The sequence below is a fragment of the Cnephaeus nilssonii genome (genome assembly GCF_951640355.1).
Source record: "Cnephaeus nilssonii genome assembly, chromosome: 19".
Taxonomy (NCBI): domain Eukaryota; kingdom Metazoa; phylum Chordata; class Mammalia; order Chiroptera; family Vespertilionidae; genus Cnephaeus; species Cnephaeus nilssonii.
The window spans coordinates 49,774,323-49,801,551 of NC_137090.1; the positions used below are offsets into that span (position 1 = coordinate 49,774,323).

The 27,229-nt window shown below is 63.5% G+C and overlaps 1 protein-coding gene across 1 annotated transcript; it reads left to right on the plus strand.

Annotated features, from left to right (window-relative positions):
- Positions 1-1,830: 1,830 nt before the first annotated feature.
- GRAP (GRB2 related adaptor protein) lies at positions 1,831-27,137 on the plus strand. Its single transcript, XM_079798959.1, has 5 exons — positions 1,831-2,036; positions 8,276-8,373; positions 13,006-13,128; positions 24,831-24,999; positions 26,819-27,137. The coding sequence occupies exons 1-5, from the start codon at positions 1,959-1,961 to the stop codon at positions 27,002-27,004; spliced, it is 654 nt and encodes a 217-aa protein (XP_079655085.1). The 5' UTR covers positions 1,831-1,958; the 3' UTR covers positions 27,005-27,137.
- The last annotated feature ends 92 nt before the right edge of the window (positions 27,138-27,229 follow it).

Sequence of the window (27,229 nt, forward strand, 5' to 3'; positions counted from 1 at the left end):
ATTGATTTTTAGAGAGATTGGAAAGGAGGGTGGTAGGGGAAGGAGAGAGAGAAGCATAGATTGATTGCCTCCCACACGTATCCCAACTGGGGTCGGGGATCGAACATGCAACCCAGGTATGTGCCCTTGACTGGGATTTGAACCCAAGGCCTTCGGTGCGGCCGATGCTCTAACCACTGAGCACCATGGGCCAGGGTCCCCACACAGCTCTCTTGACTCACTTGGCAAGAAGCAGCCCAGGCCGAGGCCATGTGGCACAGGGACTACGGCAGAGGCCTGGGCTCAGATCGCCGTGGATTTGAACTCCAGTCCTGCCACTTACCCGTCGTAGGCCCTTGGGAGAGCTACTCACCCATTCGTGCGTGGCTTGGCCCAGAATAAGCACTTGGACAAACAGAATAAACCTGCCACCTGGCCCACAAGCCCCGGGGGACAGGTGCTCACCCTCAGAAAGGGAGCCTGCCCCACTTTTGCCTCCAGGCACCTCAGATTTGGAGTGGAGTGGATCCCAACCCCTCCCCCAACTGTACCATTCTGAGGCTTTGAAACCTCAGCCGACACTGAGCCGGAAAGAGCCCCATTATCACATCCTGTCACTCTGGGGTCTGGGGCCAGCGGAAGACAGGGAGGGGCTAGGAGGAGAGACGCACAGCAGCTCCCTGGTGGGCGGAGCCAAGGCCTGGGCAGCGCGCCTGCCAGGCCATCCTAAAGTGGCCCAACTCCCTTCAAGCGGCCTCCTTGTCATTTGACAAGTTCCTGTTGTCCCCGAGCACTTCCTAACTTCCAGGCTCATCCAGGACTTCCTGCCCCAGCCGTGGCACCAGCCATCTCCCCAAAGAGATGGAGGATGTTTTTAGAGGAGGATGGTGTTTAGGAACCAGGAGGGAGCGGGGCTGGGGTGCTTCGTACTGTGGAGGTGTCATTGCCTCCAGACCCTCTCTGCAGACAAAGCCAGAGGGGAAAATGTATACATATGTATACATATACACACTCACATGTATACATGTTCCACTCAATTAACACACACACATTATACATACAGGTATCCACTCAATTAATATAAACATACTCATTTTTATATAAACTCATTCTGTATATTATACAGGGTATCCTCCAAAAATGTATACACACTTTAGCAGCTGGTAGCTCAATTTTGAAAATGCAATGTATTTTAGTAAACACTGCCTTTATAATTATTCTAAGTGCCTGGCTGGTGTGCTCAGTGGTTGAGCATCGACCTGGAGGTCACAGTTCAATTCCGGGGCAGGGCAGGGCATGTGCCTGGGGTGGCGGGCTTGACCCATCATTGATGTTTCTGTCTTTTCCTCTCCCTTCCTCTCTTTGAAATCAATTAAAAATATATATTTTTAAATACAGGGAAGGTGAATAACAAAATGAGTCTGGAGAGGTGTGAGGTGGGGGTGGGGTGGTGGTTTGGAAGGGCTTTGAAATCCAGGAGAAGAGCTTGGAGTGGAGTGGATCCCAACCCCTCCCCCAACTGTACCATTCTGAGGCTTTGAAACCTCAGCCGACACTGAGCCCATTATCACATGGGAACTGGAGCATCACGCAGGCATGGCGTTGAGGAAACGTGGCAGACAGATTGGCGGAGTGGTGCGAGTGGTTGGGACCATAAGACACACGCCTGAGCTGGCAGGATGGCCGTGCAGCATTCTCCGCCGGAGACCTCAGTTTTATCCTCTGTAACATGGGTACAAGGAGAGAGACCCACCCCCAGGGCTGCCCAGAGACTCCCCCAGGGCTGTGCCTGTGCCTGGGGTCCCCCCCTCCCTGGGTGACATAGCTCTGCTTCCTGTTTCTCCCTGTCAGGGGAGTTTCAGTCTCAGCTTCAAAAGAACAAACCCGCCCTCAAAACAAAGGAAGACAGTCCGACGGCCGAGGAAGCAGGAAGCTGCCGCCCGCTCGGAGCCCAGCTGCTGGGGACCCGGGGCAGCAGGATGGAGTCCGTGGCCCTGTACAGCTTCCAGGCCACAGAGAGCGACGAGCTGGCCTTCAACAAGGGGGACACACTCAAGGTAGGGTCAGAACGGGCCGAGTGGGCCCCACATGGGACAGGGAGGCTAAGCACCAGGGCCCCAGGACAGTCCCCCCGAGAGAGTGCATCCAGTCTTTGGAGGCCAGGCCCAGCCTCCCCAGTTACAAGCCATCTGGGAAGTGGGGGTGGTTATGGCCCCTCCTGGGGGCCCTGGGGAATGTCCACGGAGACATGAGCCTGGTGTCCGGCAGGGGCTCCCAGGGAAGAATTTGAGAAGTCAGCTGGAGAGGCGGGTGGGGCGGGGAAGGGAGCAGGGGGAGGAGGACGTCCTGGGAGAGGAATGGTGCACGCTGCCCTGTGGGTGAGAGCTGTGATTCCGGTGCTGAGAACCAGCTCCCAGCAGCCGGGAGAAACGGGGGGGGGGGGGGGAGGGCCCCCCACTGCTATTGCGTCTTGTCTGGGCCTTTGTAAGGGACGCCTGCCTTCCAGGGCGGGCCGGGCAGAGGGGTCTATGCGCTCTCTCTCCAGAAATGTCTTGGCTCCTCACACTGCTCAGGCGCTGGGTTCAGGAGTGGCCGCGCCAGGAGGCCGAGCTGCCATGCCCCTCCCGGCCCGAGTCTCCCCCCTCCCCAACCCCCCCCCCCCCCCCCCCCCCGCCCCGCAGCAGTGGGCATTTGACTAGATGTCCCGCCCTCTGAGCCCTGGGCCCACTCTTGGCCCAGAGCTTCAAGCGCACCCTGCGGCCACCCTGCTGTCGCCAACCCAGCTCAGCAGTGTGCCCGTGTCCCGCTTCAGCTGCCCACGTGGGAGGCTGGGGGCCCCCGACCGGTGACTAAGCCGAGGCACAGGGCAGTGACATGACTTGCTTAGAATGAGGTCCAATTTGGACGTGTGTCCTTTGACTCTAGGAACTGTCTGTCCCTGAGGCTGAAGGACTGGTGGGAGGTTGATGCTTCCCCAAAGGAACCACGTCCCCTTGAGGACCCAAACCCCGCCCTATGCCAGGGTGCGGGTTCCTAGGCACACCTGCGCGGCTGGCTGGAGGCCCAGGGGCCTGTGGCCCGATGGGGACGAAGGCAGGCCGAGCACAGGGCCGCCGAGGCCTGTCTGTGAGAGCCACGGCGGGGCCTGGCTTGCCAACCTAAACCGAGATGTGAGGAAAGAGGACTGGGGCTCAGGGTGAGGGGCCAGCAGTGGAGAGGGTGGATCAGGGGTTCCCAAGGCCATTGTAAAGACTGTTACATCCCCACGGCCCCCGCCCCCGGATTCCTGTGCCCACCTTTCCTACCCCAAGATTAGTCATTTCCCACTAACCTTTGCTAAAGCGTTAGCCAATTCCTGGTGTATCTGCTTCTATCAGAGGTGCTGGCTACTGAGGATGGAGTGAGCTCACGCTGGGGCTGCAGGGCATGGAACTGCCTGGCACACAGCAGGCTGTCAATAAGACAAGGGAAATGTGGAAGGAAGGAAGGAAGGAAGGGAGAGAAGGAAGGACAGACGGAAGGGAGGGAGGGAGGGAGGTAGGGAAGAAGGACTAAGTGTTAGCAGACACTGGGGTGCCTTCCAGTGGGACATACCCCCTCCCCCATGGGTGGAGGCCAAGGAAGAGGCCTTTAACCTCAAAAAATGGTGGAGGAATGAAGGCAGGGGGCCACCTTTTCCTTCATTCACTCAATAAACACTTGTCGAGCAATTCTGTTCTGGTTTTATTGAGATTTAACTGGCATATAAGATTGTGCTTGTTTAGCTGTGCAGCATAGGATTTGATACACGTCTGTATGTGCAACGTGGCCACAGTGAGCTAGGGAGGTAAGGTTCATCGCCTCACCAGCCACACGGTTTCCTCTTGAGGACTTTTAAGATCTACTCTCCTCGCAGCTTTCAAACATGCAACAGTGTTATTAGCTGTGTCTCCATGCTGCACGTTACATCCCATCGCTTATTTATCTTAAACCGGAATGTGTACCTTTGACCCCATCTCTCTCTCTCTCTCTCTCTCTCTCTCTCTCTCTCTCTCTCTCTCACACACACACACACACACACACACACACACACACACACACACACACACGCTGCCTCTGGCAACCAGCAGTGTGCTCTCTGTTGAGCTCCTGAGCACCTGCTCGCTCCGGGCACTGTTCTGCGTGCGGAGGGCACAGCAATAAGCACAGCAGGGCCCTTGGCCTCCTGGGCCTGACAGTGCGGAGGCCGCTGGCCACGGAGGTCTAGTGGGTTGAGGAGTCGACACGGGAGAGGGAGCACAGCGACCACGGCTGTGAGAGGTGGCGCCTGCGTGGGACCTGAAGGATGAGCAGGAAACGGCGTGCATGCGGCCGGGGCTCTGGCTGGGGAGCACCTGGAGCCAGGCCGGGAGGCAGGACCTGCTCACGTGTTGGGAGGACTGAAAGGCCGGCCTGCGGCTGAAGACAGTGAGCGAGAAGGAGGTGGATGAGGGGTGGCGGCAGGCAGGAGGCAGGAGGCAGGACTGGGGTTGGATTTCTCTGTGGATGCGAGCTATGCTCATGAAGGGCTTCCTCAGTGATGCTTTAAAAGATAACGAAGGGGCCCTGAAGGGTCCCAGGTTCCGTTCCAGGCATGGGCAGGTACGGGGCGTGTGCGGGAGGCACCCGATCGGTGTTTCTCTCTCACATCCACGTTTCTCTTACCCTGTCTCTGAAAATCCATATTGATAGGTTATTATTAACTAAGATCATATTCAGAGTCTGTGCATTCATTCTTGTTTTTATAACCTGTTGTCTTCAATACTATTTATCTTGACTCCTGAGATGTTTGGAGCTCCCTTAATTTTGCTCCTGAGGTGCCTCACCCACCTCGCACTCGTCAGGCCGCAACGACGAGTGACTACAGAAATGTGACTGTCCCGCCTCCTCTCCTGGGTGGCCCAGCGGCGGAGCCTGGTGGCCCTTTCTGAGCAGCAGCAGCAGCAGCAGCAGCGCTGGGCGGGCGCTGGCCCCAAGACCTGGCCCTTTCACCCATCCAACCGGCTTCCCGAGCGTGGCGTGGACCAGGCCCTGCACAGCAGTGCCCACCGTCCCGCCCCCCAGCCGCCGGGAGCCAGTGAGCAAATGTGTGCCCTCGTCTTGGAGAAAAACTCGGTGGCATTCTGCCCCGCCTGGACAAAGGGCCTCAAACACTGCCCCGGAGCAAAGACCCCTCCTCGATGGGCCGGCATTTCTGGGGGCATGGTGCCTGCTGCTCTGGCTGGAGGAGGGTGTGGGTGCTGGCTGCACCCCCATATCTCCAAGGATAACCTGGTCTCCAAGACCCAGACTCGAGGAGCCTAGGGCCACCTTGGCATTTCCATGGGGAAGGCCAATGGCACCTGGGACCCTCCAGGCAACCCTGCCTGCCTGCTGCCCCACAGCCATTCCCTGCAGCCTCAGGCCCAAACCCTCAGAACTGTCTCAGTTGCTCCCTGTTCATCGCATATCCACCCACTTCAGGGCCTCTGCACCGCTGGCTGCTCTCTCTGCCCCACTGGCTGCTCCCTCTGTCCCACTGGCTGCTCCCTCTGTCCCATTGGCTGCTCCCTCTGTCCCGGCTGGCTGCTCCCTCTGCCCCATTGGCTGCTCCCTCTGCCCTGGCTGGCTGCTCCCCCTGTCCCACTGGCTGCTCCCTCTGCCCCACTGGCTGCTCCCTCTGCCCCGCTGGCTGCTCCCTCTGTCCCACTGGCTGCTCCCTCTGCCCCGGCTGGCTGCTCCCTCTGTCCCGGCTGGCTGCTCCCTCTGGCCCTGCACACTGTCGCCCACATCTCTCCACGTCCGGTGCCTGTAATCAGGGTCTCAGGGAGGTGTTTCTCGGCCAACCCATCTGACCCCTGTTGCAAACCTCCCTGCCCCAGCCCGGAGCCTCAGCTGTGGTATCCTGTTGTTCCCAGACCACCTACTGCTACATTCTTACCATGTTGACTTGTTTCCTTCCTTTTAAAACATTTTTTCCCTTTTTATTGACTTTATTGGGGTGGAACTGTTTAACAATATCATGCAGGTTTCAGGTCACAACTCCGCAGCACATCTGCACACTGTACTGTGCTCACCAGCCCAAGGGAAGCCCCGGTCCGCCACCACTTATAGGCCCTCTACCTCCTCCACACCGCCCCCCCCCCCCCACACACACCTTCCTTCCTTTCTTCTTATTACCTTTACCCGCCAGAAGGCAAGCTCCTGTTCCCTGCTGTGTTGCTAGAGCTTAGCACGGTGCCTGGCGCACAGTGAGTGCTCAGGAAACAGCAGATGAGCAGACAGCAGTCTTTCTGTCAGGAAGGGAGAGAGGAGGGGAGCGAGCTGGTGAGAACCCAGCCCAGGCAGATAGCAGGTGCCCAGGCAGATAGCAGGTGCCCAGGCACAGGAGTAGGCCCACGCCCGGGGGGAGGGCCCTGCAGGGGGAGGCTCAGGGGAAGGCCGGTCGCACCAGGCAGGAATGCCATGTCTCTGAGGGTCTAGGGCAGGGGTCCTCAAACTTTTTAAACAGGGGCCAGTTCACTGTCGCTCAGACCGTTGGAGGGCCGGACTATAGTTTAAAAAAAAAAATGAACAAATTCCTATGCACACTGCTAAGTCGGCTGCTAAGCAGGACAGGCAGCGGCGGCAAAAACACCCGGCGGGCCGGATAAATGTCCTTGGCGGGCCGCATGTGGCCCGCGGGCCGTAGTTTGAGGACCCATGGTCTAGGGCTTCTGAACCACATTAACAGTAAGAACTCAGCTACTGTTCACATGAGAACATCTCTGGGTCCTCAGAATGAAGATAATAGGAAAGTAAAACAAGATAGCGATTGGATTAAATATATTACATTCACACGTCTGCGGGACTTGGAGTTCACAAGACGCGGCCACGCTCGGTGCAGGCCACAGCCGCACCCACTCCCCCGGTGATGAAAAAGGCGGCGTGGCGAGGCGGGGCAGACAGCGGGCTAGAGCCCCAGGCTCCAGGGCATCTTCCTGGAATCTGTGGCTTTAATTTTCTAATAAATTGGAAGAATTGTTTTGTTTTGTTTTCAGCAAAAGTTTTCCTGAGTCAGCCACCTGCTTCCGTCTGTCCCTGGGCTGCTGACCCTGCCCCGGCTGCAGGGCAGGAAGGAAGGACTCGCAGCGCCCGGGGCAGACGAGGGTGCCTGCTGGCGTGGGTCAGGCTTGGGCCTGGGCCCCAGGAAGTCCATCCCAGCTCCTCTTGGAAGATCGCTTGTCCTAGTGGCTGCCTCAGGCCGCCTGGCCAGCCTCCGCTCTGGCAGTGCCCCTACTGGGGATGCTGCTCTCTGCCCAGTATTTCCACTCAGCAATGTCCCCACTAGGACCCAGCCACGTGGGGCCTGCTGCAGGACTAGCAGGAGAGACGCCCTCCTAGGCTTGGGTCCGAGACAAAGTGGGAGGTAGAGTGAGAGTAACCTGGCGAGCAGGGTCTCCCTTAAACAAGCTGAGCTGGACCCCAGGCCCGGAGTCCTGGCCACTGTGTGGCCCTGCCTCGCCCCTCCCGCCTCGCCCCGCTGCGGCCTGGCTCACCCCCTCGGGGGCTGTTTCCCCATCTGTGAAGTAGCCCTTGGTGATGCTGACCTCAGAGGGTTGTGTGAAAATCAGGGCGATGCGTGGAAAGAAAGCTAGCCCAGAGAAGGGAGGAGGGAGCCCCAAGCTTCACGCTGGGGCTCTGCAGGCCTGGCCTGCGGGTCCCACAGCCACTTGACTGCTCACCCGCAGCGACTCCCACCCGACTCGGCTGTTTCGGTTCCTCTCAGCCACCTGTGGGGCGCAGGGGCCTCATGCTGTGAGCGAGGAGCCCGTGGCCCGAGCAGGCCAGGCCTCAGCCTCAGCCAGCCCAGAGGTCTCCTTTCCCTGCTCCCAGGGCCTGAATGCCACGTCTCCTGCTGAGTGGTCACCCCCGAATCAGACTGTGTGTAAGTGCAGACTACTTGAGGGGGCCCCCAGGCGCGGAGGCCGGGCTGGGGCTCCCTGGCCTCCCCGGGGACCTGCCCTGCCCTGGGCTTAGTGCTGGGCGGGAACGCTGTGGGACCTGCGCTCGAGGCCACCCCAGGGACCCGGGCTGCCGGGGTCTGGGTGCCTGAGCCTGAGCCCAGCTGCAGCCCCGCCAGGGACAGGGACGCGGTGCCGCTCCTGGGGACAGGTGGCCTGGGCTGAGGTGCCAGGCCTGACCCCGCCCGTGGCAGCCCCCCGTGGAATGCCCAGGGCTAACGGGTGACCCGCAGGCACTGAGCAGGGCCTCGCCGCAGCGGCTTCTCTCCAGTGGCCGAGTGTCTCTCCTCCTGCAGATCCTGAACATGGAGGACGACCAGAACTGGTACAAGGCTGAGCTCCGGGGCGCCGAGGGCTTCATTCCCAAGAACTACATCCGGGTCAAGCCCCACCCGTGAGTGGCCATCGCCCCAGCCCTGTAGCTTCAAGTAACACCCCCACCCGGCCCAGCCCTGCGAGGTGGGAGTGAGGGCGGCAGGGAGGGATGGCGGGTGTGCCCGTTTGGGGCACACGGGAGAGAGCAGGACATTGGCCAAGCAGAACCTGGGCTGAATGGGGCTTATGTGTGGGGCCCAGGTGTCCCAAGGCCTGACCTGTGGCCCAGGGAGGTCCTAGTCAGGCTCCCAGCATGCGCCATCCAAGGCCCCGGCCCTGAGAATGGCGGGAGCAGGGCCCCGCCCAGAACAGGCCTCAGTGGCCAAGACTCTGGAAAGCCCAGCTGCTCACTCAGCCATTCGCCAGGGCCTGCCGCGGCCAGGGCCTCGCCTGCACGGTGGGCACCGGAGACAAGCTGAGCTGCTGGGGCCGGGCAGGGACAGGCTGAGCTGCTGGGGCCGGGCAGGGACAGGCTGAGCTGCTGGGGCCGGGCAGGGACAGGCTGAGCTGCTGGGGCCGGGCAGGGACAGGCTGAGCTGCTGGGGCCGGGACAGAAAGCGCGGAGGCGGCAGGCAGCACTGAGCAGCCCCCCAGGAGGCATCTGGGGAGAAGTGCAGTGAGTGAGGCTTCGAGGGCGCGGAGGAGTTAGCTCAGTGGAAAAGGAGAAAGCCGGTCTGGAGGAAGGCGTGGGAAACTGTGAGGGAGAGCCCGGGCGGGGGGGGGGGGGGGGGGGGAGGAGGGCGGCAATGCCGGGCCGGGCGGCCGAGGTCTGAGCAGGGGACGGACTCAGTGAGCCGTGGAGGCCAGGGGCGCAGCCAGGCCTGCGGTGGGAGGGGAGGGCTGCAGGGCCGGGGTGGGGCCGAGAGAGTTTCCTCTTCCTCTGTCTCAGTTATTTCCCAAACCTCCACAGCCTCCCGCTTCATGCGCTGGGCCAGGGCCTCCCACCCAGGGCCCCAGCCTGAGCTCCAGCCCCTCCCAGCGCTGCAGCCCCTGCTGACTCCCGGGCCTGGGTCCAGGGCTGTCAGTCTTCCTGTCAGTAAAGGGAGAGCCCGAGGGCAGAGATGGTGAGACCCCAGCACAGGGCCAAGAGCAAGCTGCCCAGCCACCCGCGGGCCAACGGGGAACAGGCGGGGTCGTGGCTGTGGGTCCTTGGCGAACCGCAGCCTTGCCCTGGCCCCAAAACAGCGGTGGGGAAACTCCGGCTCCGGGCCTGACCCAGCCCATCAGGCCCCAGGGTGTGTGGAGGGCGGTGCGGAGGGGGCCGGGTTCCCCTACAGCCCTGTGCCTCCACCAGGCCCGCTTCTCCCTGGGCACCCAGCACCATGCACACCTGCCCCGGGCTCCCAAGGAGAACTGCCCAGAGGAAGGGCATGCCCTGCGGGGCCTCGAAGTCAGAGCAGAAGTTTGCCAGGGAGGACAGCAGGCAGACCTACGCAAGAGATGTACAGGGGGAGGGGGTACAGAGGAGGAGGCACAGGGGAGGGGGCACAGGGGGAAGGAGGGAGGCACAGGGGGAGGAGGCACAGGGGGAGGAGGCACAGGGGGAGGAGGCACAGGGGAGGGGGCACAGGGGAGGAGGCACAGGGGGAAGGAGGGAGGCACAGGGGGAAGGAGGGAGGCACAGGGGGAGGAGGCACAGGGGAGGAGGCACAGGGGGAGGAGGCACAGGGGAGGGGGCACAGGGGGAGGAGGCACAGGGGAGGAGGCACAGGGGAGGAGGCACAGGGGGAAGGAGGGAGGCACAGGGGGAGGAGGCACAGGGGGAGGAGGCACAGGGGAGGAGGCACAGGGGGAGGAGGCACAGGGGAGGGGGCACAGGGGGAGGAGGCACAGGGGAGGGGGCACAGGGGGAGGAGGCACAGGGGAGGGGACACAGGGGGAGGAGGCACAGGGGAGGAGGCACAGGGGAGGAGGCACAGGGGGAGGAGGCACAGGGGAGGGGGCACAGGGGGAGGAGGCACAGGGGGAGGAGGCACAGGGGGAGGAGGCACAGGGGAGGAGGCACAGGGGGAGGAGGCACAGGGGAGGGGGCACAGGGGGAGGAGGCACAGGGGAGGAGGCACAGGGGAGGAGGCACAGGGGGAGGAGGCACAGGGGGAGGAGGGGGCACAGGGGGAGGAGGCACAGGGGGAGGAGGCACAGGGGAGGGGGCACAGGGGGAGGAGGCACAGGGGGAGGAGGCACAGGGGAGGAGGCACAGGGGGAGGAGGCACAGGGGGAGGAGGCACAGGGGGAGGAGGCACAGGGGAGGGGGCACAGGGGGAGGAGGCACAGGGGGAGGAGGCACAGGGGAGGAGGCACAGGGGAGGAGGCACAGGGGAAGGGGCACAGGGGGAGGGGGCACAGGGGAGGGGGCACAGGGGGAGGAGGCACAGGGGGAAGGAGGGAGGCACAGGGGGAGGAGGCACAGGGGGAGGGGGCACAGGGGGAGGAGGCACAGGGGAGGAGGCACAGGAGAGGAGGCACAGGGGGAGGAGGTGCAGGGGGAGGGTCGGAGCCGTCGTGACAGCAGCAGCTGCAGGAAACCCGCGTGCGCAGCAGGCGCAGACAGGCACAGAGGTCCGGTGGCTTGTTGAGGTTACTTGGCTGGCAAGAGGCAGAGTGGGATTTGCAGCGGGGCTGTGGGCCTGGGCTGTGCTCCCCCGGAAGGGCGGTGGGGGAGCCTGTGAGTAAGTGGGGTTGAGGGAGAGGCTAAGGTCAGGGGCTTGCTGTGTAGCCTGCCAGGGAATCCGTGACCTTCTCTGGGCTGTTTCCATGTCCGTGAGAGGGCACTAGGCTAGGTGCCCGAAGGGAGGAGCCGGCGGCGGAGGGAACAGGCTCTGGGGAGTGCTCGCTTCTGCAGCCCCAGGGAGGGGCCCCGAACCAGCCGGCTCCCCCTGTGGGGCAGGGCTGGCCACCTTGGAAGGTGCGGTTGTAACACCCTTTGAGGGTGACAGCCGCCCACATGCTGACACCTCCTGTGGGGTTTGTGGGTTCTTTGAAGACACCCAGGCCCTCAGGGCACGCCCACGTGGAGCCCTGTGGGCCTGCACCTGTGTCCTGCCGAGGCTTCTGGGCAGAGGGCTCCCTGCCTGGCCCCGGGCGGCCTCCGTGGTCAGCTCAGCCTCTGGCGGGGTCTTCGTCCAGGCCCCCCCCCCCCCCCGACTCCAGGGACCAGGCCGAGCTCTCCAGGGGGTGGCCTGGCCCTCCACATGCAGTGACCACTTCCCTGCCTCTGCTCCCGGGACGCCCACTGTCTGGGGCAGCACTTGGTTGGCACCTCTGCTGAGGTGTGGGCTCTCGCGGAGGCAGGGCCTGAGACCCGCGTGAGGCCAGGGCTTGGCTTTGGAGTGAGAAGTGGGCGGGCAGGAGCCGGCAGGGTGGTTAGTGGGCCCAGGGCAGCCGGGAGAGGCTCAGGCTCCCAGGGCGTCGGGCAGGGCTGGGGCTGGCTGGTTGTCCACCTGCGCCCTGGTCATCAGCCATCGCTGAGTGTTCCAGGGCTCAGCACACGGGCCGAGTGTGCCAGGCACCGGGGAAAGCCCTCGGGCAGAACCCCGGTGTTTGCAAGCATCGGGGCACATGGGACACGAGTGGCGAGTGGGGAGATGGGCAGGACGCGCCAGCCCTGCCGCTGCACCTGCCGTCGACCTTGGTGGCCATGGTCCCACCAGGAGCCTGGCTGCTCCGGCCATCATTCCCACCCCTCCCCCAACAATGAGGGGCTGAAACCTGGACTCTCCGAGGGTGGGAGCCAGGCAGGCAGGGGTTGGGGTGGGGACAGGAGCGGCCTGGAGCCCTGCGGCAGATGGGCAGACTGAAAGAGAAGCTGGACCCCAGCCTTTTACTCCCAGACCCTGTGGGTGGTGGGGACCTTGCAAGATTCTAAGCATTAATCAGGCACCTTCTGTATACCCAGTTCTGTTTGGGTAGCAGGAAAAGGGACTTGTACCTGTGAGAAAAGTCCAGGTGGCCACAGTCTGTGCATCTGTGAAATGGGTATAGGGTGAGATCCTTCCCCATCAGGTCAAAGCTGCTATTGTTTTTGTCATTGTTTTTATTTTATTTTTTCACTTTTAAGAATCTATTATCCAGCCCTAGCCAGTTTGGCTCAGTGGATAGAGCGTTGGCCTGCGGACTGAAGGGTTCCGGGTTTGATTCCCGGTCAGGGCACATGCCTGGGTTGCAGGCTCAATCCCAGTGTGGGGCGTGCAGGAGGCAGCCGACCAATAATGATTCTCTCTCATCACTGATGTTTCTATCTCTCTCTCTCCCTCTCCCTTTCTCTCTGAAATCAATAAAAAGATATATACATATATAAAAAAGAGTCTACCATCTAAAACGGAAAAGCTCAGCTGGGGTTGGCTGGGTTTGACTTCACTGAGGTTTGGTATTTCTGTTTTCCTGATGGCATGTGTTTTCCTGGCCTGGTGGGAAGGGATTGGCCCCGGAGCCAGAGGCTGGGATTGGTGCCCAGCTCCTGCCTGCCACAGCACTAACCTTGGGCTCGTTGCTTCGTCTCTCTGTGCCTCAGGTTCCTCATCTGTAAAATGGGTGCAATGAGATCTCGTGCATTTCGGGACTGCTGTGAGGATGAGCGATGTTGAGCACTGGGCGCAGAGAAGGCGGCCGGCCCCCGCCCCCCCACTGCCTTCACCTGTCCCTCTCTCTGCAGGTGGTACTCGGGCAGGATTTCCCGGCAGCTGGCGGAAGAGATTCTGATGAAGCGGAACTACCTGGGAGCCTTCCTGATCCGGGAGAGCGAGAGCTCCCCAGGGGAGTTCTCCATCTCTGTGAAGTGAGTTGTGACCTGAAGGGGGCAGGGCGGGCGGGGGGGGGGGGGTGCAGGGAGGCAGCCCCTGAGCTGTGTCCAAGCACCAAACAGGCTCACAGACGGAGGTGGTAGGAGCGGCGTCCCTGGAGAGGAGCAGCCCCAGCAGATGCCTGGAAGCAGTGACCATCTGGGGGTTAGGGGAGGACACCCCCCCAGGGCGTGGCCGGGGCAGTAAGGATGTGCTTGAAAAGCAGGCTTGGGCCTCCAGTGCCAGGCTAGGGGTCTGGGCATTATTCTACGACTAGTAAGGGCCGAAGATTTGTCCTCAGGGAGGAAGAAGGTGCCGGTGGCTTCTGTGATGGGAGTGACTAGGGACAGGAGACACCCGGGCACCAGGGCAGGTCTTCAGGATGTGCCCTGACAGGGTCCTGCTGTTCCGGGGGGAACCTGACCTGGAGCAGGTCCACCCAGGGCCGGCCGGTAGTGTGTGGTTCTTGACGGGGTGCAGGGAAGAGTTCACCCCGTGAGTCCAGGTGACTTTGCGGGATGCTGATTGAAGCTGGGCAGTGAGACAGGAAGGGGCCGGGATGGAAGCAGCAGGAGAGCCTGGGGGGCTGCTCTGTTCACGAAGGAGTCAGAGAAAAGGGGCCTCGGAGACAGGATCAGATCGGAGGGTGAGCCCGGGACGAGCTGCCGCTGCCCGTTGCACCCCTGGTTGCAAGTCTTGTGGGGTCCCGAGGAGTGTAGGAGGTGCCCACCTGAGGGGAAGGGAAAGGCATGGCGCGCTCCTGGGAGGGAGCGTGAGGCTGGGTCCCTCCTGGAGGGTTTAAAGGCTCGGCATTTAGGGAGGTCCCAGGGGAAGTCTCAATAGAATATTCACCAGCTTCCTGGGGTGTCCTTCAGGGTCGGGGTCTCCACTGATTGCTAGGCACCAGGGCAGGGGTTGTTGGTCACGGCAGCTGGTCCTGGTGCCGCGCCCCTGGATCTGCTGCTTTTCTGGGCCTGGAGCTGAAATGCAACTGAGGCCTCGCTGAGATCTAGGGAGGAGGCTTCTGTGTCGCTGTAAACTGCTCAGCTCTCTGTCTCACTCTCCTCCATTTGCTTGCCAAGGAATTTTTCCAGCTCCTTACTCTCCTGCCTCTCAACTATATGGGGACGTGGCTGAGAGGACGGACTCGGGAGCCCGGCTGCTGGGTTCAGATTCTGGCTCTGCCACTTCCTGGCTGTGTGACCTTGGACAAGCCACTCACCCTCTCTGTGCTGGTTTCCTCACACGTCTGTGAGTTATTGCAAGGATGAACTAAGTCGGGATACGGAGAGCCATTAGGACCGTGCCTGGCGTGGAGGAAGCTGGCTGCAGGGGAGTGTCTGGCTTGGAGACAAGGGAGCTCCTCAGGCATGGGGTGGCAGCCAGCCCCAAGGCCACATGAGGTGATGGGGGTCCAGGCTGGAAGGTGGGAGCAGGCACAGGAGTGGGGTGGCGGGTCAGGCCCTGGTGGGTCTCTGTCCTTCCTATCTCCAGTGTCTGTGAGAAGGGGCATTTCCCCCCCCTCCCCCTCTTAGTTCTCCCGGCTGGTCAAACAATTAAAATGCACCAGACAGACCAACTGGAGAAAAAGAATCAAATTGAGTCCCACGTGTACAGACGGGGCTCCCTAAGGAGACGGCGCCTGGAGTCAGACGGGGCGCAGGCTGCTGCCATCTTGAGCTGAAGAGAAAGGGGGCTGTGGTTTGGGACTCCCAGGGCGGGGGGAGTTCACGGGGAGGAGGAAACCCAAACGCTGGCCGTGGCTCCCAGGGGCCCCGGGGGCTGTCACAGGCCCCGCGAGTCCCTCTGTCATCCGCTCCGCCCGTGACCGGGCCCCTGCGCGACGCCCATGCCTGGCGCGGGGCCTCTCCCGGTTCTTTTAGGCAAAGGGAGCGTCAATGGTTCCCCGAGTCTCTGTTTCTTAAAAATACCACCTGGACGCCCCAACGGGGCACATCTGAGGCGCAGCCTCGGCCTGCCCGGGCCGGAGGGCCTGAGCCACAGGGAGTGCGGCTGCCACAGGGAGTGCGGAGAGGCCACGAGAGCCGCCGGCTCCGTCTCAGCGGGCAGACAGCGGGGACAGACGGGCAGCCTCTCTGAGGCGGCGGCTTCGGAGCAAAGGTCTGAACCACAAGCGGAGGCTGCGGGGAGCCCCAGGCGGTGGCGTGACTAGAGAGAGGGAGGAGGGGGCTGAGGGAGTGGTGGGGGGGGAGGCACAGGCCTGTGGGGTGGGAGCCGCCGGCAGGAGTGCTGAGGGCGCGGCACAGAGTGCACACGGGGCAGGCACCGCGGCCTGGCCTTCCAGAAGGGCGGCCAGCTGCCTCCGGGTGGGGGGGCCGCTCAGGCTATTGTGTGGCTCACGCCAATGGCGCCGTGATTTTCCGAAGGATAAACGGATGTGATCTGCTCTGAGGTGACGGAGGCTGGGTGACGGTGCTGGGTGAGGGTGCTGGGTGAGGGTGCTGGCTGAGGGTGCTGGCTGAGGGTGCTGGGTGACGGTGCTGGGTGAGGGTGCTGGGTGAGGGTACTGGGTGAGGGTGCTGGGTGAGGAGCGGCTGGGTGAGGGTGCTGGGTGACGGAGGCTGGGTGAGAGTGCTGGGTGACGGTGCTGGGTGAGGGTGCTGGGTGACGGTGCTGGGTGACGGTGCTGGGTGACGGTGCTGGGTGAGGGTGCTGGGTGACGGTGCTGGGTGAGGGTGCTGGGTGACGGAGGCTGGGTGAGGGTGCTGGGTGACGGAGGCTGGGTGAGGGTGCTGGGTGACGGAGGCTGGGTGAGGGTGCTGGGTGAGGGTGCTGGGTGATGGAGGCTGGGTGAGAGTGCTGGGTGACGGAGGCTGGGTGAGGGTGCTGGGTGACGGTGCTGGGTGAGAGTGCTGGGTGACGGTGCTGGGTGAGGGTGCTGGGTGACGGAGGCTGGGTGAGGGTGCTGGGTGACGGTGCTGGGTGAGAGTGCTGGGTGACGGTGCTGGGTGAGGGTGCTGGGTGACGGTGCTGGGTGAGAGTGCTGGGTGACGGTGCTGGGTGAGGGTGCTGGGTGACGGTGCTGGGTGAGAGTGCTGGGTGACGGTGCTGGGTGAGGGTGCTGGGTGACGGTGCTGGGTGAGGATGCTGGCTGAGGGTGCTGGGTGAGGGTGCTGGGTGACGGTGCTGGGTGAGGATGCTGGCTGAGGGTGCTGGGTGAGGGTGCTGGGTGACGGAGGCTGGGTGAGGGTGCTGGGTGAGGGTGCTGGCTGAGGGTGCTGGCTGAGGGTGCTGGGTGAGGGTGCTGGGTGAGGGTGCGGGGCCCGGGAATCCGCGGGAGCAGAGAAAGGCAGCTCGGACTGGGAGGGTGCGCAGCGTCGTTGGCAGCTCCCAGCCAGTGCCCGAGGGCTCCTGTGTGCAGAAAGGGCCCCGCGGACCCTTCCGGGCGCCCGGGCCCTGAGGGGGGGCTGCGGTGGGGGCTGCGGTGGGCCCTGCGGTGGGGGCTGCGATGGGCCCTGTGGTGGGGGCTGCGGTGGGGGCTGCGATGGGCCCTGCGGTGGGGGCTGCGGTGGGGGCTGCGGTGGGGGCTGCGGTGGGGGCTGCGGTGGGGGCTGCGGTGGGGGCTGTGGTGGGGGCTGCGGTGGGCCCTGCGGTGGGGGCTGCGGTGGGGGCTGCGGTGGGGGCTGCGGTGGGGGCTGTGGTGGGCCCTGCGGTGGGGGCTGCGGTGGGGGCTGCGGTGGGGGCTGCGGTGGGGGCTGTGGTGGGGGCTGTGGTGGGGGCTGTGGTGGGCCCTGCGGTGGGGGCTGCGGTGGGGGCTGCGGTGGGCCCTGCGATGGGGGCTGCGGTGGGCCCTGCGATGGGGGCTGCGGTGGGGGCTGTGGTGGGGGCTGCGGTGGGCCCTGCGGTGGGGGCTGCGGTGGGGGCTGTGGTGGGGGCTGCGGTGGGGGCTGTGGTGGGCCCTGCGGTGGGGGCTGCGGTGGGGGCTGCGGGGGGGGCTGCGGGGGGGGCTGCGGTGGGGGCTGCGGTGGGGGCTGTGGTGGGCCCTGCGGTGGGGGCTGCGGTGGGGGCTGCGGTGGGGGCTGTGGTGGGCCCTGCTGTGGGCCCTGCGGTGGGCCCTGCGGTGGGGGCTGCGGTGGGGGCTGCGGTGGGGGCTGCGGTGGGGGCTGCGGGGGCGGGCTGTGGTGGGGGCTGCGGTGGGGGCTGTGGTGGGCCCTGCGGTGGGGGCTGTGGTGGGCCCTGCGGTGGGGGCTGCGGTGGGGGCTGCGGTGGGGGCTGCGGTGGGGGCTGCGGTGGGGGCTGCGGGGGCGGGCTGTGGTGGGGGCTGCGGTGGGGGCTGTGGTGGGCCCTGCGGTGGGGGCTGTGGTGGGCCCTGCGGTGGGGGCTGCGGTGGGGGCTGCGGTGGGGGCTGCGGTGGGTCTGCTGTGACGAGCTTGCTCAGCTGGGTCCCCCCATAGCCCGCCGCCCGCTGGCTCCACCCCCCTGCCCGGGGCAGGCTGCCCAGCCCCAGGACAGGAATGGCTTCACCCTCTTGGCGCCTCCATTCCCCATGTTAAAAATAGGGCGCTGTAAGGGGGGGTGCTGTGAGTTCCTGGCCCTGACTGCCTCTCAGGATGGCTGTGGGCTGGAGGCCGGCTCCCCTCCCACTCCCAAGCCCGCCCCACGCCCCCCTCTCCCTGCGAAGCAGAAATGGTAGTGCCCGTGTGCCGCCCAGGTGGTCTCCTGGGCCTGGCGCCGGGCGGGCCTTTGAATGGCTCCTGGAATTAGCTCCAAAGCCCAAGTCACCCAGCAAAGCAGGGTCACAGGGAAGTCACTGGGCCGGCTTCTGGAGCCTGAGCAGCGGGGAGGTGGGGGCCCTCCCAACCCCCACTCCTCTGCACTCTCCCTCCTCCGCTCACAAATCAGGGCCACCTCCCCTCAGCGCCTCCTGCACTGCCCTCTGGCGTCTGTAAATGCAGCCGAGCGGGTGCTGTGGAGGTTCACACCACACATCTCAGCCTACTAGTGTGTGTCAGCCAAGGGGGGCAGGTCAGGGAGGAGTCCACCCCAAGGGGTGGGGCAGGAGTCGGCACCGCCTGGCCCGGGGTGCTCGTGATGAATGAACAAGGGGGTGGGGGGGAATTCAATGACAAGCGCATTCCACATGGTGGAGGAGGACAGTATGTGCAAAGGCCCGAAGGTGGGCCTGGGAGGCGTGGGCCTGGAGAGCAAGTTGGACCAGGAGACATGGGCAGCGCCAGGGAGCCAGCACCGAGTTGTCGGGGAAAGGGCCTGGGAGCGCCCCCAGGAGCAATCCTGGCATGTGCCCCAGCACCCCCCCCCCCAGGCGTCCGGGCCGGGACCCCACGGTTAGAACCACAGGAGCTGCCGCCCGGCTGGCCGGTGTGCGCACCCGCCACCCGTGGTGTCCTCCGCCCTTGGTTTGGTCCGCTGGGTCAGGGCCCCCAGGTCCGCTCCCACTCTCGGCCCATCGTCTCTCCGGAGCCTTTCGGTGGTCCTTGCAGGATCGAGCAGCGATCAGAGAAGGAAACACACTCAGAACCAATGTGGCTAGGACTGTGGGCTCCGGGGCAGGAACCTCAGCTCTGATACCTACGGCTGCATAACCTGGCACGTTGCCCTGTGAGCCTCAGTTTCCTCACCTGTAACCTGAACATCTATGTAAAGTGTGACGCCGAGCACACAGTAAGTGCTTCATACATGCCATTTACAGCATGGCCATCCCACCAGCCCTCCGAGGTCGCACGGCGCCTCCGGGCCCTGCCCCAGGCCCAGGGCGGCTGGAGAAGGGTGGTGGTGGGAGGCAGAGCCCAGTGCTGGCCTGGCTCCGCTCAGCCCTGCTGGTCCCAGCAGGTCCCGCTCTCACTCCTGTAATGCCCTCATCGCTAACAGGGAGACAACGACCGAAGGCCATCCAGAAGGTGATGGCCGCCGACGCGTGGGCCAGAGCATCCCCTCCCTCGCCGGGTGGCTCTCGGGGCCTCCCACCCCCTTGCATGCTGCCTCCTGTTTGCTCCTGCTGAGCTCATAAAGCCGGCAGAGCGGGTTTATGGGCCTCAGGAGCAGCAGTGGCCACAGCCGGCTGGCCTTTACGAGTTTACAAAGGGCTGTGCCCTCCGCTGCAGAAGCGCGCCGTGCTGGCTGGGCGCCGGCCTGCGCTGTGTCAGCGCTGAGGTTCCTGCCGCACTCACTCCAGCTGCCCTGGTCTCCTCTGTCGTCAATGAGAATTTGTTCCCAAGCGAGGGGTTTGCTTCCTTCTAGGCTAGAGGTGCCCTGGACTCAGTGCACGGCCTGCCCCGCCCTCGTCACTGAGCACCACGTGCACGGGCCTGGCCCAGCGCTTGGGATTCAGATACAAACAAATAGAACAAAGCTCCCGTTCTCTGGGCTCTCGTTCCGCTGGGGTAAGGGACGGTAAAAGGCTAGTAAACTACACAAAATCCTGGGAGGTGATAAGACCGTTGGGAAAATGAAGCAGGAACGTGGGGGGCATGGCTTTTTACATGCAAAGACTGGGAGGAATTGACCCCAGAAACAGCTTACAGGTAAAACAAACCAACAAACCAAAAAACCCTGAAGCTCAGAGAGGTGCAGTAACTTGCCCAAGATCACAGAGCAAGGAGAAGCAGAGCTGGTGCCCATTGGCCCTGTGCCCTGGCAGATTTGGTCTCCTCTGCCACCCCCTTCCCCGAGACCCACAGCCCAGCCAGGGTCAGGGTCTGCGGCGGTACAGGGAGCCCCTCCCAGGGTTCACAGATGGGAACACTGAAGCTGCAGAAGGGCCAAGCCTAATGGAGACCACCCAGTGGGCACTGGGCCTCTGCCAGGGCCGTGCTGTGACCATACCCAGCCTGTCTCATCCTCTCTGGGCTGCCACTGCCACCTTTGCTGCTGCCGCCACCAAGCCAGACAAACCCGCTGGGCAGGACTGGCTGCTGCTCGCATCAGGCCTGACCTGCTCCTTGGGGCTTTCTCAACTGCCCAGGGGCCGGCCCAGCCCCTCAGCCCCCTGGGTAGGGGGTGTGGGGGTCACACACAGAGACCAATGCAGCCATGGCTGCTCAGAGAGGGATGCGCACACCCAGTCACACAACGGAGACAGCCGCCTGGCACCCGCGGGCCAGGACACAGGCACACGCGGCCTCGGCACTGCCCACCGTCCCGGACCAGCTCCGCGCCAGGCTCGGAGCCCCTCGGGCTGCCCTTCCGCTGCTGCTCGGAGGGCTCGGCCAGCAGGGCCTCGGCGCTCAGCCCCCCGGGCCGGGGGCCGGCCTGGCTCCCAGAGGCAGTCCTCTGCAGGCCCGCAGCTCCCTGGGCTGGGGGAGGGCATCCCGGTGACGGCTTCTCAGGCGCCTTGAGGGATGGCTAGGGCCAAGGCCAGGCAGAAAAGGAGGAAAAGGGTTCCTGGCGAGAGTCAGAGGTGAGGCCCGGGAGCCGGGAGACAGGCGGGCTGGGCGGGAGAGACCGCCCGGGTGCGCAGTCCTGGGGTCAGCAGAGGATGGGACCTGGCCGAGCCTCAGGTGGGTGTGGTCACCGGTCAGGCTGGGCTGGCCCAGCAGGGGCCCCTGGCTGCAGGCAGGCCCCCTCCGGCCTGCTCTCCTCACAGGGACAGGACTGGGATGGGTGGGAGAAGGGACGAGACCTGCCCTTCACTGAGCACTATGCATTGAGGGTTCTTGAATTCTCAGGTTGGAAGGTTCTAGAATTCCTGGGTCTCTTGCCCTTTTCCCACATCTCCTCTCTTGTTCTCTACTCCCTGACCCTCCGATATGCTCAGAGAATACTTGTTGTTGTTTTTAAAATATTTTTATTGTTGTTTTTTTTTAGAGAGAGAAAGAGGAAGTGAGAGGGGGAGAGAGAGGACATCAATGATGAGAGAGAACATCAATTGGCTACCTCCTGCCCGCGACCCTGCCCTGACCGGGAATCTAGCCGCAACCTTTCTAAGCCACACCAGCCAGGGCAAGGATGCTTTGTTTTGAGTAACTTTCCAGGTAACAGGATAACCTTCAAACACCAAAATGTTCAAAGTTGTGGCCATTGGAGGTTGAGATCTTTTCAACCCACCACACCTCGTCTGCCCTCACCTGGAGGAGAGGACCATTGCGCCCGGCGCCTCCCGCAGCTCCCGGCAGGGCTCTGCCTCTGCCAGGCCCCTCAGGCCTGGGCCCTGGCTCCTCACCGCCTGGCGCCGGCATCCTCACGGTGCTGCTGGCTGACACTCCTCCGGGCACCAGAGCCAGGTCCAGGGCCGGAAACCCGTCGCTTAGAGGGACAGAGCGCCGGGAAGTCACCGGCAGCGGCTGCTTCAGGGAGGGTTGTGGCCTCAGCAGCTGCAGGTCAGAGGGCAGGAGCACCGTCCGCGTGCCCTCTTTCCCATCCCTGGGACACGAAAGGGGTGCCCGCGCCCACAATGCCAGCAGCCCCCGCACCTGGAGCAACGCTTGCTGATGGCCCACAGATGGCCTTGTCTGGGTTCGAGGCCACTGCTCGCCATGGAGAGCCTCAGCGTGTTGGCCTCAGTTCTGTGTGGGAACGGACTCGCTCTGGGCTGCACACAAGCCCGGGGGCTGGGCCTGCGTCAGGGGCTGGGCGCCTGGAGGCCGGAGCCACAGCTGGGAGCACCGGTGAGCGCTTCAGCAGGGCTGACAGCCATTACCTGGCCAGCAGCTCTCACCGGCTCCACCCTCAGGGCTGCCCGCCTCCCGCCCGTGGGCTGTCTAGGTGGCTAGTGGGGGGCCCTTAGAAGCAGTTGGTTACAAGGCTGTGCAGGGGCCCAGGCACCCACGAAGCCTGACTCCGATGGGGGGCTGAGCAGCTCTGAGGTTGGGCCCTTTTACCTGGGCCTGAGAATGAGTCGAAGTCTGGAGAAGAATGTGGAGGGACTAGAATGTGCAAAGCCTGGAGGTGTGTTTACAGGAGGAGAGAGAGGTGCTGTGTATTTTGGACCCTTGACTTGGGCAGGTCGGGGAATCCCACTCGGCCCTCTGCCCCCCACACCACGGGGTATTTACCTTAAACAACTCTTCATCTTAAACTTAACAAAGCAGCCACCAGGATGCTGGGGAGGTGAGCAGCAGGCAGGGGTGGGCAGCGAGCAGGCTGGCAGCGCGGGACAGACATGCGCTCCCGTTCGGCCCGAGACCCCGGCGTGTGGGCGCCTGGACAGACCCAGGCCGAGGGCTACTAGCTTGTCAGTGCGCTGTATCCAAACTCGTTTAACAAAATTGAAATTTAGAACCCGAGATGCTTTTTCTTTTTATTATCGAGTTTCCAGACCGGTATTTAGTTCTCATCTAGTCGCAAACAAAATGATAACATAGCTCCCTCCCAGGCCGCCCCTGCCCAGTGCACACCGGCCGTGCCCAGAAGGCCCTCAGGGCCGCCCTGTGGGCACCGGCACAGCCAGGGCTCCAGGTCCCCCAGTGCACTGTGGGGAGTGCCAGCGCCCCCTCCATGGGGCAGGGGAGGACCCCGAGGCCCAGAGCAGGGAGCTGGGTGTAAGCCAGTGGAGCTGGGTGTGGAGCGGGAGGGCGCCCCGCTTGGCCAGGCAGAGAGGACAGAGGGCGCGCCTCCTGGGGCCACAGCCCAGGTACGACGCGGAGGAGTAGCTCTGGACGTGGAGCGACAAGATCTGGGACATGATGATCACAATGGGACCAGCATTACTGCTGCTGTTGTACAGTGGTGACAGTCGGGGGCACGTACTGGTGTGGCCCCGCTCTGGCCAGTGCTGGCTGCACGTGGGGCCTTGGTTTCCCCACAGCAAAAAGGGCCCTATTTGCTCCTCCCCACCCGTGCGAGCCTGGCCACCCTGCAGCAGGGAGGAGAATCACAGTGGCTCGCTCCCCGCTGCCCTGACCCACCCAGCATCTCCCCTGGCCTCCGCCGGCATGTCCTGTCCTGGCCTGAAATACGCAGCGAGTGGGAAGGCCTGGGCAGGTCCCTCGGGTCAGGCCAGGCAGAGCAGGCTCCACCCCTCTGGCCAGCTGGGAGAGGCAGGCGGTCTCCGCACTGAGCGAGAAGGCGTGTGAGAGGATGCGGTGGCTGGGCGTGCGCTGGGGGGCTGGGCGAGGGCTGGGGGGCGAGAAGGGGCCACTGACTGCGTCAGAGATTATAGAAGGAAAGAGGGCAATGGGGAGCCATGGAAGGTTCTTTCTTTTTATTATTAATCTAGAAGCCCGGTGCACAGATTCGTGCACCGGTGGGGTCCCTCGGCCTGGCCTGCAGGGATTGGGCCGAAACCGGCTCTCCGACATCCCCGGAGGGGTCCTGGATGGTTTTCGGGTTCTCAGCAGCTCCTGCATTAAGTGTCTGCCCCCTGGTGGTCATTGTGCATCATAGTTACCGGTCCGACGGTCAGAGGGTTGCTTAGTCTTTTATATATATAGACTAGGGGCCTGATGCAGGAAATTCGTGCAAGAGTAGGCCTTCCTTCCCCCAGCTGCCGGCACTGGCTTCCCTCTGGCACCTGGGACCCGGGCTTCTCTCCAGCAAACAGCACCCGGGACCCAGGCTTCCCTCGCAAAGGGAAGCCCCGCCCACCCACCACCCGCTGCAGTCCGCCAGTCAGTGGCCTGGGCCTCCCTCTTTGGGGTGATCGTGGAGCCCCCCCCCCCCCCCCCGATTGATTGCCCTGCCGGCCAGTGGCCTGAGCCTCCCTCTGCAGGGCAATCATGGGGCGATGGCCGGGCCCCCCAACCAATCACATCACACCCGCCTTGGCCTGGTGCCGGTGGGTGTCATAGCGTGGTCCTGGATGGTTGTCTGTGTCTGGATGGTCGTTCCGCTGTTCGGTCGATTTGCATATTATGCTTTTGTTATATAGGATTGACTGGGGTGACATTGGTCAACATGAGCATATAGGTTTCAGGTGTAGGTTTCTGTGTTACAAAGATCTGTATATGGCACCGTGTGCCCACCACCCAAAGTCAAATCTGCTGCCCGCATACTAGTATATTCCATACCAGGTCCTCGAGGTGGGTGTGTGTGGGAAGGACAGAAGCATCCAACGTGCCTAAGCTCCCCTCCCACCCACAGGCTTAGGCCTGAGTCAGAGCGGCCTGAGGATTTGCTCCTCAAGTGACTGCAAGAGCCGGGAGGGGACGCAGCGGGAGGAGAAGGGAAGGCTGAAGCGGCTGTTAGAGAGAGGAAATGGCCCTAGTGACGCGAGGGGTGCTCAGTGGTCAGAGCGCCGGAGCACAGGTTTGATTCCAGTCAAGAGCATGTACCTCGGTTGCAGGCTCAATCTCCAGCCCGCGTCGGGGTGCATTCGGGAGGCAACCAATCGATGTGTCTCTCTCACATCGATGTTTCTCTGTCTCTAGCCCTCCCTCCCACTCTCTCTAAAAATCCATAGGAAAACTATCCTCGGGTGAGGATTAACAAACAGAGAGAGGAAATGCGCTCAGAGAAACCTATTTCATGTTGCCAGTGAGCCAGAGGGAGGAGGTATTATGAGGAAACAGGTTCAGAGAAGTGATTTGCCTAAAGTCACACAGCAAGAAAATGCCTGGTCCAGGGTCCCCCCCCCCTAACGGCCAGGGGTGCTCACGAGGTCTCACATGGAGCCTGGGCGGGAGGCCCGGCTGCCCTCCCTCCTGCACCTCTGAGCCCAGGTCTCACCAGGAAAGAGAAAGGCTGGTCCCAGGGCAAGAAGGGGAGACGCAGGGCTCTGCTAGGCTGGGAGTGGTCCCTGGCTGTGGACCCAGCCCAGGTGACCATGGGTCCTCCCCTCCAGCTACGGGGACCAGGTGCAGCACTTCAAGGTGCTGCGTGAGGCCTCGGGCAAGTACTTCCTGTGGGAGGAGAAGTTCAACTCCCTCAACGAGCTGGTCGACTTCTACCGCACCACCACCATCGCCAAGAAGCGCCAGGTCTTCCTGCGGGATGAGGAGCCCCCGCTCCAGGTAGGTGGCAAGGCCGGGCGGGCGCCCTGCTGTGTGCAGGGGCCACAACACCTGCTGGGACCAGGCCCGCCAGCTCCCCGCATGGGAGGGGGTCCGGCCGGGTTGTGAGGTTCTATTCTGGGGTCGCTGCAGGGAAACAAGCAAGGCTGGGAAGGAGAGGCGGGGGAAAGGAAGGAACAGACTGGCAATTCCCTGGGGCAAACCGTGTCTGGCTTGTTGTCAGTAGAGCATGGCACACAGTAGGTGCTCAATAAATGTTGAATGGCTAAAGGTACTGACACCTACTGAGCCTTCTGAGTGCCACATACTGGACTGGGCTCTGCACTGAGCTTTACTGTCCCCGCCGTGCAGGGGAGGCAGCGGAGGGAGGAGAGTGACGTGACTCACCAAGGCCACCGGCCGGGTAGCTCCGTCCTGCTTCCTGCCCAGAGGTGCTGGCCTTGGGCGGGGTGGGGCAGCGTGGGTGAGGCCCTGGCCAGACACGGTGTGTGTGGGGGAGGTTGGCCACCCCGTGTCCTCGCAATCACAGCAATTTGCCAGCCAGCCTTTCATCAGGGGCTCGAGGCCAGCTCTCATTAGGATGACGACACCTGCTAATGGGGTTATTAGCCCCCATGTGCTCTTCTCCTTGGAAGCGGGGTCGGCCAGGCCTGGGGCTGGAGGCAGGACCCCGCGACAGCCCCGTTGAGCCGGGCCCTGCGGCGGGAGGAGGCTGATGGATGCTGAGGGAAGCCCGGCCAGCCTGTTCCTGGGCCCCAGCGGCCTCGTCCAGCGCGATTTCAGGGCCAGTTCATCCCTCACCTGGGCCTGTGTCCCCTCTGTCCCATGGGATGTGCCCTGCGATCTGATATTCCAGGGAGTCAGCAGTGCCCCCCCGCCCCCTTGTGCCCCCCTGTCCCACCGGGAGGCTCCACCTCCGCAGCCTGACCTGGGTCAGATCAGCCCTGAGCCTCCTCTGGGCCTCTGTACCCCAGACCTTCATCCCTCCCCCCCACTGCCTGGGCCAGCTCTGACTCTGAAGAGTGTGAGGGAGCCAGGATGGAACTGGGGGCCAATTGTGAGCTCCCCGACGCCCACCACTTCCCTGGGCCCAGCCCTGGGATCGCCTACCCTGTGGGGAGATTCCAGAGCTGGCTCCGTCTCTTGGGACCCAGGCCGCCTCCTCCTTCCTGGGCAGAGAACTGCTAATTACAGCCGGTGCCCCGATCCTATCGCCATCCTGCCTGGGACGCGCTCCGCAGAGCCCGGGCTGGGAGGAGGTGTCCTGCTGTCAGGCTGAGAGCTCTAGTCCAGGTGCCATTCGAAGGTGGGGAAACTGAGTCCCACAAAGGGCAGGGACTTAACCAAGGTCACTTTGGGGCGTAGATGGGACTGGAGGCCAGGCCCGAGAGCTGGGGGCAGCTCGAAGTGACGCCTTCTCTCCCAGAGCCCGGCCAAGGGCAGCAGCAGTGAACTGTGTTGGCCACACGTCACGTTACCGTCCGTGTGTGACCCTGGTGGCCTCGGGGCCTGGAGTCCAGTTATCATGGCCGTTGCACAGCCAGGGAACTGAGACCCCGAACAGCAGGGACTGAACCCCGCCCCTCACTGAGGCCAGGACTCGGTCCCAGCAGAGCCCAGGACGCGGGGCGCTCTGGAGAGGCAGTGTCTGGGTGGCGGCCGTGCGGAGTAGGGGGGGGGGCCGGCAGCAGGAGGCCCATGAGGGTGGCCATCCCCTTGACCTCACTTCTGCCTCGGAAACATTGCCCTTCCCGGCCGGCGGCAAATCCCTTCTCTTGTCCGGCCTCCGAGGCCCCACTAACACCCGCTCCGCTTGCAGCCGCCGCGGGCCGGCTTCGCCCAGGCCCAGTTTGACTTCTCGGCCCAGGACCCCTCCCAGCTCAGCTTCCGCCGCGGTGACATCATCGAGGTCCTGGAGCACCTGGACCCGCACTGGTGGCGAGGCCGGTTCTGCGGGCAGGTGGGTTTCTTCCCCCGGAGCTACGTCCAGCCCGTGCACCTCTGACCGGAGTGGGGCCGGGGACCGAGCCAGCAGACCTCCTGTCCACAGGACGCTGAAGTCCAGAGAGAGACCACGGACACCCCTCCGGCCCCCTGGGCTCGGCCCAGGCCTCGGTAGGGACACGGCCTCTGACTGCCCAGCCCAGCCCACTGCTCCGCATGAACCCAGGGGGCTGCCCAGGTGCCCACAGCCAACACAATGTGCAGTGCCCGCCGAGCAAGGGGCGCT

Coding starts and splice junctions, on each gene's coding strand:
- GRAP (XM_079798959.1), top strand. CDS start 1,959: ATGGAGTCCGTGGCCCTGTACAGCTTCCAGGCCACAGAGAGCGACGAG. Junction 2,037..8,275: donor ACAAGGGGGACACACTCAAG/GTAGGGTCAGAA, acceptor CTCCTCCTGCAG/ATCCTGAACATGGAGGACGA. Junction 13,129..24,830: donor GAGTTCTCCATCTCTGTGAA/GTGAGTTGTGAC, acceptor CCTCCCCTCCAG/CTACGGGGACCAGGTGCAGC.